The sequence below is a fragment of the Phycodurus eques genome, chromosome 23, assembly GCF_024500275.1.
Source record: "Phycodurus eques isolate BA_2022a chromosome 23, UOR_Pequ_1.1, whole genome shotgun sequence".
Lineage (NCBI taxonomy): Eukaryota > Metazoa > Chordata > Actinopteri > Syngnathiformes > Syngnathidae > Phycodurus > Phycodurus eques.
In genome coordinates, this window is record NC_084547.1 from 133892 (window position 1) to 146781 (window position 12890).

At 44.9% G+C, this 12890-nt stretch overlaps 1 protein-coding gene and 1 non-coding gene across 2 annotated transcripts; both read left to right on the forward strand.

Moving 5' to 3' along the window:
- Positions 1 to 1894: 1894 nt before the first annotated feature.
- Positions 1895 to 4742, forward strand: LOC133397982 (gastrula zinc finger protein XlCGF57.1-like). The gene has a single exon (XM_061669490.1). The coding sequence runs from the start codon at positions 1900 to 1902 to the stop codon at positions 3130 to 3132; it is 1233 nt and encodes a 410-aa protein (XP_061525474.1). The 5' UTR covers positions 1895 to 1899; the 3' UTR covers positions 3133 to 4742.
- Positions 4743 to 5312: 570 nt separating this feature from the next.
- Positions 5313 to 5385, forward strand: trnav-aac (transfer RNA valine (anticodon AAC)). Its single transcript has one exon. It is a non-coding gene; the product is annotated as a tRNA-Val (tRNA).
- Positions 5386 to 12890: the final 7505 nt, after the last annotated feature.

Here is a 12890-nt window from a genome sequence, read left to right on the forward strand (position 1 = left end):
AGGGGTTTTAGAGTTATCAAGAAACATTTTAAAATCTTTTTCCTCTGAGCGGCCGGGGAGCAGTTCAGAGTATTGGTGTCTTGCTCAGGGACACCACAGCCGTGGGTCCGGGGAATGTTGGGGGTGGGTGGTTCTTGGTACTTCTTGACCATGGTTGCCGAAATTATGTTTTGCACAAAAGTGCCAAACCGGGAATATGCAGGGGTCCATTGTATTACCTTTATTGTTACTTGTGTTTTTACAAACTTTATTATGTTACACTTTTTCACATTGTTGTTGACCTGCCCAATTTTATTATTTCCAACATATCAAACTCCTCTTGCCTTCAACCTTAATTATAAATATAAATAATTTTATACTTGAGACTATGTGAGTCCTGGGATGGACATGTCATGGAAACAATGCGTCCCTGCTTATTGTAATCTATCTATCTATCTTGTTCATATATTTTCTAAAAGCCCCGCGAGTGTAAAGAATTAACATTGGTGCCAATCTACTTTAAAGGGACTGGTTAATGGTCTGAACATGGGCACTTATTCCATCGTGTTAGACTCATAAATGATGTCTGCAGATGTATTTACTCATACGTCATCTTAATTTTGCGTTGAACAAATGTACATCTGCGTATGTTAGTATAGATAAAATTTATGTATTGATCACAAAGGCGTTTCTGTGGACGGCATTTTGTGTCAGACGTGGACTTTGGTTGGCTGTCGTAACGTCGGATGACCCATGAAGAGGGTCTCGCCGGCCGAACGTGTTACGTCGCTTAATGTCCCGACAATGCAGCCGATCTGATTTGATCTTATCTTATCCATAAAATCTAAAAAAATTGGACTGATTGTTGTAATATTTTCAGAGGTTGAAGCTGCAGAGAGTAAAGAAGTCTGCATAAGTTTTGGTGATGATTGTTGACAGTTTTGGGACATTAAGCCATTATTCTTTGGTTTCATGCAGGAGGCTTGCAAGGATGTGGCACTCGCCCGCCATGTTTGTATGATTTTAATGATGACACCCTAATAAATTATCGATTTTTCAGCACATTAAATTAGTGATTGAACATAATTTTGGGGTAGCCGCTGTTGTTCATGTGGTGCAATGATATATGACTGCAATTAAAGATATAATACTAGCTTGAACAAAGCGGTGTTTGCAAACTCAAGCAAGCTGTATTTTTATTTTTATTTTTTCTCTCTAATTTCCTGAAAAGTTTCTAACCTTACGGTCCCGCAATATTGCAGTTTTATAACCGGTGTTACCCTATTTTTTATACTGTTTGTTCAATATTTTGTGTTATCCATTGCTCTTGTTCTCTCTCAGTATATTAAATGTGTTCAGGCCTGTCCGAAGACACAGATTGATAGTACTTTATGCGCCACTGCTAATTTTTGTGCATCTGAGACATCAAACAAGATCCCTGCATAATACACAACATTAGTCCTGAACATGAGAAAAGATTCTGCAAGCTGTGTGTGTTTGTCTTTTTGTGTCTTGCAGACACCGCTGAAGATCATCGTGCTGAGCGGCAGGAGCCAGAGGCCCCTCGCATTAAAGAGGAAGTGAAGGACGAAGAGGTCCACCACATCAAAGAGGAAGAGGAGCCCATTTCAATTAAAAAGGAGGAGAAAGAACTGGACCCCCACATCAGACAGAAAAAGGAGGAGGATATCACCAAGTTTCCATCGACTGGTGTCCCTTTGAAGAGTGAAGAAGAAGGTCAGTGAGGAGAGCAGAGGGGCGGAGCCTCCAAGCAGCAGCTCAAGTCAACACATGACAACAGAAGCTGATGGAGAACACTGTCGAGGATCACAAGCAGACGGCCTCTTAGGTCCACTATCACATAGTGATGACATGACGTCGCACTCGACTCATGATGATGATGGACAGTCTGAAACTGACATGACATTTCAGCCTGACAACAAACGATGGAAATGTTCTCAGTGTGGGAAAACATTTGATAAGAGCACTTTTAAACAACACGTGAGAACACATACTGGAGAAAAACTATTTTCCTGCTCAGATTGTGGCCAAAGATTCTCTATGAAGGGAAGCATAAAAATACACACAAGAACGCACACTGATGAGAAACCTTTTTCCTGCACAGTTTCTGGTCAAAGATTTTCTGTGAAGAGATATTTAAAAATACACACAAGAACTCACACTGGTGAGAAACCTTTTGTCTGCTTAGTTTGTGGTCAAAGATTCACTCAGAAGGGAAGCGTAAAAATCCACACCAGAACCCACAGTGGTGAGAAACCTTTTTCCTGCACAGTTTGTGGCCAAAGATTCACTCATAAGGGAACCTTGAAAATACACATGAGAACCCACACTGGTGAAAAACCCTTTTCCTGCTCAGTTTGTGGTCAAAGATTCTCTCGAAAGGGACTTTTGACAAGTCACACAAGAACACACACTGGTATGAAGCCTTTTTCTTGCTCAGTTTGTGGTCAAAGATTCTCTCAGAAGGAAAACTTAAAAAGACACACAAGAACGCACACTGGTGAGAAACATTTTTCCTGCTCAGATTGTGGCCAAAGATTCTCTCAGAAGCAACACTTAAAAAGACACACAAGAACGCACACTGGTGAGAAACCTTTTTCCTGCTCAGTTTGTGGTCAAAGATTCACTCATAAGGAAACCTTGAAAATACACACGAGAACCCACACTGGTGAGAAACCCTTTTCCTGCGCAGATTGTGGCCAAAGATTCTCTAGGAAGGGATATTTAAAAATGCACACAAGAACACACATTGGTGAAAAACCTTTTTCCTGCTCAGATTGTGGCCAAAGATTCTCTCAGAAGGAAAACTTAAAAAGACACACAAGAACGCACACTGGTGAGAAACCTTTTTCCTGCTCAGATTGTGGTCAAAGATTCACTCAGAAGGGAAACTTAGTAATACACACCAAAACCCACACTGGTGAGAAACCTTTTGCCTGCTCAGTTTGCGATCAAAGATTCTCTGTGAAGGGATACTTAAAAAGACACACAAGAACCCACACTGGTGAGAAACCTTTTTCTTGCTCAGATTGTGGCCAAAGGTTCTCTTCTAAGTATCAGGTTAAGACACACAAGTGTGCTGGTGAGAATAGCAGTGCTCAAGAAGCTTTTAATGAAAATGTAAATGTTTAATCTAAAAAAGAATTACTACGTTACTGACAAAAGTCTACATTCTTGCATTCTGCGTACCAGCTTTTATTGTTCTCGATCTTCTTGTTGACCATATATTTTCTAAAAGCCCCACGAGTGTAAAGAATTAACATTGGTGCCAAAATACTTTAAAGGGACTAGTTAATGGTCTGAACATGGGCACTGATTCCATCGTGCTAGACTCATAAATGATGTCTGCAGTAAAAAAGCCCTCCAAAATAGATTCAGTAGTAATTTTAGAATAATTTACTGATGAAATATTTGATTTTCAGCCAGATGTTGGCCCGCACACGTTTTGGACGTGAGCTTGTCACAGCCTGACACATAACGAGCAGGAGTGGATTACATTTCCTCATTGAACTTCTGTTTTCCATGGTATCATTTTTGCCCATATTGAAAGTCTGGGACAATAATGACGATTTGTTAAAAGGTGCCCTGCGATTGGCTGGGCCGCCTCTCGCCCGAAGATAGCTGGGATAGACTCCATCCCGTCCACGACCTTAGTGAGGATAAGCGGTACAGAAAATGGATGGATGGACTGTTGGAATGCCTCCTTGAGGAAAGACGACAGCCACGTCATGGCACATGAAGTCATTCTTGCAGATTTATTTCCTCATACAACAGTTCAATTTTGAATTGATGCACCACAAATGTATAGTGTATGTATGTATAGATCACAAAGGCGTTTGTGAAGGTGGCATTGTGTGACCGATGTGGACTTCGGCTAACTGTCATAATGTGGGACGACCCATAACGAAGGTCTCCTGTCCAGAAACTGCGGCTGATCTGACTTGAGTTTATCTGATCCATAAAAACCAAAATATTGGGCTGATTGTTGTAATATTTTCAGAGGTTTAAGCTGCCATGAGTCGATCTGTCCGCATAAATTTTGGTGATGATTATTGACAGCTTTTGGATATTTAGCTGCTTTTATTGTGTTCATGTATGAGGCACTCGGCTGCCATATTTTTGGCATTTTAATGATGACGTCCTTATCCATCTCAATCCATAAAATGTGTTTTATTATTTTATTTAAGCACTTTAAATTTGTGATTGAACATACATTTTGGGTACTAGCTGTTGCTCATGTGATGCAATGATATATGATAAGATGGTGTTTTTTTTTTTTTCAATTTCCTGAAAATAATATTGAAGGTGCTGGGATTCTGCCTGACAGCTATGTTTGTATAAAATATGTCTGATAACTTCCACTTTATAGTATAGTACATTGCTTTTCCCACAACAGCTATGCCAGTGCTTTTCAATTTTGGCAATGAAAAAAGGGGCATTTGAAAGGGAATTAGTTATTTACCAATTGCTTCAAAACATTTTGATATTATTGGAAATGACTGCCAGTTTAATTTTCTACAGCAAAAAAATACATGAAATAAACTTGTTAGTGAAATATGGCCCATGAAGACCCATACTTCCTTTGAGCAATGCATGCATTTGTCCAATGTTTTAGTGATGTCAATATCAAATAAGTAAATCATTGATTGAAATAGACTTAAAAAAAACTTTTGACTTTTGGCGCTAAACTGTAAAGTGTATATGTGATCCTTAATAAAGTACACTGCTTAAAACAATGAGGGTGACTCCATTTACATGTCTATCAAATCCATTTGCACCATTAAAAAGAATTGAAATGTCTTCATCCATTGGAAACACTCCAAAAACAAAATGCTCGCATGTTAAAGCAAAAAATGGCTGTTTTTATTATTTTTTTGATGTAGATTTATCAGGACTTATCATTTGAATATATATATATATATATATATATAAAACAGACGGCACGGTGGCCGACTGGTTAGAGCGTCTGCCTCACAGTTCTGAGGACCGGTGTTCAGTCCCCGGCCCCGCCTGTGTGGAGTTTGCATGTTCTCCCCGTGCCTGTGTGGGTTTTCTCCGGGCACTCCGGTTTCCTCCCACATCTCAAAAACATGCATGGTAGGTTACTTGATGTCTCTAAATTGCCCCTAGGTGTGAATGTGAGTCCGAATGGTTGGTTGTTTGTATGTGCCCTGCGATTGGCTGGCAACCAGTCCAGGCCCTGGTCTGCTCTGCCTCCTGGAAATGGATGGATGGATGGATGGATAAATTCTGCACACTAGGCCGGTCTGTCATTAACTCCATGTCCAGTCTTGGACACTAAACCCCCAACAGTTTCCATAGTGTAATGGTTATCACGTTTGCTTAACATGCGAAAGGTCCCTGGTTTGAGACCAGGTGGAAACAGGTTATTTTTTGTCTCTCTCTCGTCAGAGCTGTTGAACATGGTTTGCTGGTCATGTTATAAATCTCAAGTGGAGTGGAAGTTACTGTAGTTATGTGGTGATCATGTTTACCTCACATGTGAAAGATCCCTGGTTTGTGAGCAAGGCTTTTTGTTATCCATCCATCCATTTTCTGAGCCGCTTCTCCTCATTAGGGTCGCGGGCGTGCTGGAGCCTATCCCAGCTGTCATCGGGCAGGAGGCGGGGTACACCCTGAACTGGTTGCCAGCCAATCGCAGGGCACGTAGGAACAAACAACCATTCACACCTACGGGCAATTTAGAGTCTCCAATTCATGCATGTTTTTGGCATGTGGGAGGAAACCGGAGTGCCCAGAGAAAACCCACGCAGGCACGGGGAGAACATGCAAACTCCACACTGGCGGGGCCGGGGATTGAACCTGGGTCCTCAGAACTGTGAGGCTGACGCTCTAACCAGTCGACCACCGTGCCACCGCCTTTTATTGTTATTATTATTATTATTATTATAAATCTGCCATGAAAAACAGGTTCACCAAAAGGTAAAGGTAACAAAAACCTTCTCACCGTGGGGGAATCGAATCACAGTCTCTGGCGCGGACACCGTGAATAGTTCTGTCAGTGAAGGGCCATCAGGATTGAGAGACTGGAGGGCAGCTGGACGGCCAGCATTCCAGCGGTCACGGAGCTGTGCCGTCACGTGCTAAAACAAGGACCTGACAGGCCTCGCTTTCACACGGCCTTCCCGCATTACATTGGGATTTTATTGATGAGGATAAGGTTTAAGAATCAATGTTCCCTGACCGGGAATCAAACCCGGGCCACAGCGGTGAGAGCGCTGAATCCTAACCACAAGACCATCGTGGACTACTGGTGTGGTCAACAATTGTTAATCTAGGGGTCAGAACGGTGGCAAACACGCAGCAAAAATGAGTGAATATTCCGACGCCCACACACTGTCAAGGTGCCCCCTAAAAAGGCTGATGATTACAATGGATGACAGGTACGTCACCGATGTCAACGCCCACCTTCGCTCACCCAGACACTGCAACACAAAGAAAAACAACTTGAAACACAGGGCCATGACAGTATCCCCCCCTCAAAGGACGCCCCCTGGCGGACCACCCGGCTTCTGCGGGTGGAGAGAGTAGAAGGCCCGGAGAAGGGAAGGATCTAAGATCCAAGAGCGGGGAACCCAGGAACGCTCCTCAGGGCCGTAACCCTCCCAGTTGACCAAATACTGCACACCCCTGCCCCTTCTTCTGGAATCCAATATTTCACCCACCGTGTACACTGGCTCAACATCAACCACCCGCGGAGGAGGAGGAGGCACCGCTGAGGACACAGAGGGCTGGAGGAAACCGGTTTGAGCAAGGGGACATGGAATACAGGGTGAACTTTCATGGCGGGAGGGAGCCGAAGTTTAACTGCCACCGGGTTAACAACAGAGTCAATTTCGAAAGGACCAATATACCGAGGACCCCGTTTTTTAGACCCCCCGGCCAAATGTAAATCTCGTGTGGACAACCAGACCTTCTCACCAGGACGGCAGGGAGGAGCTGAGATCCGATGACGATCAGCTAACTGCCGGTTGCGAGCCTCAGTACGGGACAAGGCCGCCTTTACATCCCGCCACACCCGATGAGCCCTTCGGAGATGGACCTGGACAGACGGGACGACCACCTCCCTCTCCCGAGAAGGGAACAACGGCGGCTGATAACCGTATGCAGTCATGAACGGCGACCGTCCAGTGGCAGAGCAAACTAGGGTGTTATGCGCATATTCCACCCGAGGCAGGTGAGAAGACCACGAGGAGGGGTGCTGATGGCAAACACAGCAAAGAGCAGCCTCCACATCTTGATTTGCCCTCTCAGCCTGGCTGTTGGTCTGCGGGTGGAAACCGGACGAACAACTAAAGGACGCCCCCAGCGCTTTGCAGAACAACCTCCAGACCCGAGAGACGAACTGCGGCCCCCTGTCAGACACCAGATCAGCAGGAATACCATGAACTCGGAAGACATGGTCGACAAGGAGATTAGCAGTCTCAAAGGAGGACGGCAGCTTCGGCAGAGCAACGAAATGGGCCATCTTGGAGAATCTGTCGACAACACTCAGGATGACCGAGTTCCCTCGGGACAGCGGAAGGCCCGTGATGAAGTCCAAGGCGACGTGGGACCAGGGGCGGGAAGGAATGGTCAGTGGACGAATAAGACCAGCTGGAGGACGATGGGACATCTTGCGACAGGCACACACTGAGCATGCCAAAACATATTCTTTAACGTCCCTGCCACCAGAACCGTTGGGAAATGAGGAAAAATGTCCCGACTGACCCCAGGATGGCAAGTGACTCTAGAAGTGTGTCACCACCTCAACACCTCTGGACGTAAAACGACCGGAACAAACAATTTGCCATCAGGAACACCTCCCGGGGCCTGGACGTCCCTCCCCGCCTCCACCACCTTCTTCTCAACCTCCCACTGAAGCGCTCGCACCACCCGGGTCCCAGGTAGAATGGTCTCCACAACAGGCTGAACGGCCGGGCCATGCAGCCTAGACAAGGCGTCAGGTTTGCCGTTCTTCAACCCAGGGCGGTAAGTGATGATGAAATCGAAACGGGTAAGGAACAGGGCCCAACGTGATTGACGGGGGTTGAGTCTTTTAGCAGTCCGGAGGTAAGACAGGTTCTTGTGAAAACTTGAAAAGGTTCCCTAGTACCCTCCAGCCAGTGCCTCCACTCCTGCAGCGCCAGGACAATGGCCAGCAGCTCTCTATTTCCCACATCGTAATTGGCCTCTGTTGGGCTCAGGCGCCTAGAGAAGAAGGCGCAGGGGTGCAGCCTCTGGTCGACCGGGGAACTCTGGGACAGGACCGCACCCCACACCTGAATCAGATGCGTTCACCTCGACAACAAAAGGTCAGGATTAGGATGATGTAACACAGGAGCCTTCACAAACGCCGAGTCCAACAGCGGGAGAGGATACTTATTCTTATTCTTATTCTTTATCGCGATGTCGTTAAGACCCCGGAAATCGACACTGGGTCGCAGGGTCCCGTCCTTTTTATTGATAAAGAAAAATCTGGCGCCAACTGGCGACGATGAGGGACGAATCAACCCGGCAGCTAGCGAAGTCGAAATATAATTCTTTAATGCCTCTTGCTCAGGCTTGGAAATCTGATACAGCCTTGCGCATGGTAGTGGAGCCTCGGGAATCAACTCTATGGAACAGTCGTATGGACGATGCGGTGGCAAAGACTGGGCGCGATACTTACTGAACACTAGTTGCAAATCATGGTACTCTGCCGGTACATTAGCCAAATCGATGTGCTCGTCTTGAACACGGGGGGTGGTAGTCAACATGGCAGACTGCAGACAATGAGAATTACAAAATAGGCTCCAATTCACAATCTGTAGTTGATCCCAATTAATATCTGGATTATGATGTTTTAACCACGTTAATCCCAGCACAACTGGAGCAGCTTGACAGGGCATTACAAAAAAATTGCCACGATTCGATGTGGTTACCCGAGAGCTTTAAACAGTGGAGCCGTAATATGTGTTGTAACCGCCAGGAGACGCCCATCCAAATTAAGAACTTTTCTCGGTTTTCTAAGTCTGTACAGTGGACAATTTAGAGTCTCTATCACACAGGAGTCCACAAAACACTCATCAGCTCCGGAGTCAATTAACACGAAAACCTTCACACTGCCGCCAAATCCCGATACTTCGCCCGGCAATTGAAGTCTCTTGTTGTTCGATCCAGTTCTCAATTCACCGGGTACCAAGTCTTCATTAAAATACTCACACGATGAGACGTTCTTTCCAGAGGCAGAAGGCGCTGTCACCACCACCTGGCCACTCTGCTTGGAAGGCGTAGTGTCACTTCCCCGTGAAGGTCCCGCCATGCAGGTGGATACTTCGTGTCCTGGTTGGCCGCAGTACAGACACGGCCCCGCTCTCATGTGTCTCTGACGTTCCGTCTCCGTCAGTCGCCCCCCTCCAAGTTGCATTGGCTCCTCCCCGGCCAGGGCCGGCTCCCTCGTCGAGGGAGGCGGCGTCTTCCATGGCGGATGAAGAATGTCCCGGGGAAGCGGACTAAAAAAAATGCGCCGTTCAGCCGCCCGCTCGCGCTGCCGTTCCCTCAGTCGATTGTCCAGTCTAAAGGCTAGTCCGATCAACTCCTCCAAATTAGTGGTCTCGTCCAGGGCCGCCAACTCATCTTTGATGGCAGGACAGAGTCCCCGACAAAAAATGCCACTCAATGCAACATCGTTGAGTGGCCTGGAAATGGTCCAACAACCGGCTACCGGCCTCCTTGCACTTGACGGGGTGATCAAAAACTCTCCTCAGTTCTGATTCGAATGCCGGGAAACAGGAACGTAACGCTGGGTTGGCGCTGCTGACCGCCATCGCCCACGATGCCGTCTGACCAGTAAGTAGACTATAAAACCATCTTCGTCTTATCCTGGGCATACGTGACCGGTTGTTGGTCAAATACTAAGGTACAGTGATAAATAAATTGACCGCAGCCGCCGAGCTCCCCAGCATAACGAGGTGGATTTGGCAGACAAGCTTCCCTGGCGGGTGGCACCGCGGCCACTGTGTTGGTGGCGGGTGCTTCTGCCAGAACCGGAGGTAATCCAAGTGCACACACCTGATCAACCCGAGAACTCAGCGTACTGAGATGGGTCGTTAACGCTGTAATTGCCTCCCTGAGCTCGTGTAACGATGTCTCGTGTCTTCCTACTGTTGTATATTTCAGTAGTACCACAATCAGAGTTCCTTTGCAAGGGTCAAATGTTTGGAGATCTGTATTCAAGCCAACCATCTTTTCTTTGAAGTTCTACATCAAAGGACTTCCTTCAACCATTTGTATTTGTTTATTAGGGTTTTCATTCTCCGCCCAGATAGTAACATGTCTTGGGTTCACAACAGGCGTCCCGGTCTGCAAAGAGGATGGTTTTGCATCTTAAAAGATGAGGGAACCGGGTGTGAGCGTAGCTAGAAGGTGAGGCACCAGCAGGTGGTTGCGATTCCAAATAGGGTCATGAGGAACGGCCATCTTCCGGGTGCACCCAGGGAGGGGCTAATTCCACGCCCAGAGAATTAAACCTTGATAAACTGAGATCCAGGGGTTTTCGGATGCTTTTTCGTTGTTCTGGCAATGTAAGCAGCTGTTATTACACTAAGGCTTGTTCAATAAGTCGAATTAGCCCAAACGCCAAGTGTCTCGAAGTCTTCATTCATCCCATGCCCGACGGACGTCTGAGTTCTCCTGGGTGACCTCCAACTCGGAACCACAGGCAAAAAAATCCACCTCACTACCAAATGTCCCTGACTTGCCAACGCGTGGCGAAAAGAGTCTGAGTCTGTGGGGTCCATTTTTGGCCGGAATATTCTGTCACGTGCGGCAATGCCGTAAGGGCAGATCCCAAAAAATAGACCCCAGGTAAGAGGTCCGAACAATTTTAATTAAATGGCAGAGCATATGATGGCGAGACATACGAAACTAAAGGAACTCACAACCAGAGAGAATCAACAATCAGATAACGCAGGGAGACACGACAAAAGGTCCGTGTGGTATAATCGTATTGCGCCTGAATTTGGACAGCGGTCAGAACGGCGGCAAAAACGAGTGAATATTCCTACGCCCACACACTGTCACGGTACCCCCTAAAAAGGCTGATGATTACAATGCATGACAGGTGCGCCCACCTTCGCTCACCCAGGCACTGCAACACAAAGAAAAAAAACTTGAAACACAGGGCCATGACAGAGCTAGAGCCACCCACATGAAAGAGAGGAGGGGGGTCTGGAACCTAACCAGGGGATTACCACATTATTCTTTACTGTACTTAAGTAGAGTTTGAGGTGTCTGTAAAGTTTTTTTATCTGACTGTCGACAATTTACTTTCACTCTTTAAATTTGAAAAAAAAAAACACTTAAATTTCTCTTCCTTACTTTGTCAAAAACTTTTTTCAACCTCTCTTGATGACCCACGTGCTGTTTAAAAAAATACATAAAAAGGCAGCGGTAAAGTCATCGACTGTCAAGGTCTTGTTTGATTGAGATATTTCGGGTCTTAAAAGAACATCTTTAAAAAAATAATAATAAATAAATAAATAAAAAGTTATTAGTTTGTCATTCTTTTCAGAAAGTGAAACCCATGTAAAATAAAGGTATTATAAGCCCTATTTTTTTTTTTTCAAGCTGATGATAATAGCTCACTAATAATGAAAACCAAAAAATCAGTCTCAGAAAATTTGAATGTCTATCCAACACAAAATTGTGTCTCGTGAAAATAGTGAGTGGCTAATAACTCTACGAAGCCACTAGGCACAGTGGCTGATGAGCAAAAAAGTTGATGTCAAGCTCTGGACTTGCTGAAATAGAATATTCACATTGGTATGATGTTTAATCTTAAAACTAATGACTTTGGCTCTGATTTGAAATCTATATTCAGTGTACCTACTTCAACGCTTCCTGTTAACAAGTGTTGAGAATTAGCACTCGTGCTAAAGCACTGCTTTGTCCAATGTTTTTGTGATGTTCATTTCAAACAAGCAAATGATTCATTGAAATAGACTGTGAGGAAACTTTTAACTCTGTGGGTAAAATGAAAATACGGAAGCGTATTGCTATACGTTTCATGTTATAACGTGATACGGTTCACGTTATAATGTGATAAATTACACGCTATAAAGTGACCTATTTCATGTTATAACGTTAAAACTTTCACGTTATAACATTAATTCGTTATAATGTGAAACTTTCACGTTATAACGTGATTCGTTTCACGTTATAACGTGGAAAGTAATCACGTTAAAACATAATTTAAAAAAAAGGCAACTTCTTCCGGTTCGGGTCACTGGCGGAGTCCTTTTAGTGTATTATATATGTCAAAGTTATATATCTACGCTGCTTTTCTATAATACTTAACAAAACTAAGTCTGAGTGTTCAAAAAGATTTAAGACTGAAAAAGATACACGTTCATAGGTCTTTGCCGAATTGGTTTCGCCAGCGACCTGAACCGGAAGTTATTGCTTCGAAACGGTGTGTGTGCAGCATGGATAGCTCGGCTCATTTAAACGATTAGATTCAGTTCTATTTCATGCTTGATTTTTCCAGACAAGGCAGGAACGTATTGTTGTGGTATGATGATGCCATGGTGATCCCAAATGACTTTTGGCTCAGACATTTTAAATAATCCGTTACGGAAAATGGATGGATGAGGGTCGCAGGCTTGCTGGAGCCTATCACAGCGAGAGGCGTGGTACACTCTGAACTGGTCGCCAGTCAATCGCAGGGACAAATATAGACAAATCATCTTTTTTGGAAATTGTAATAGGCCTGGATTGAGAGGTTCATCTGCTATAAAAGGAATTTATCTGAATGGAGCAACAGATGTATTAAAATTTATATGAAAATGAAGAATGAACAGGAGGAATACAACATATCAAGGTATTTCAAAATGCGGTGGTGTGTTGGT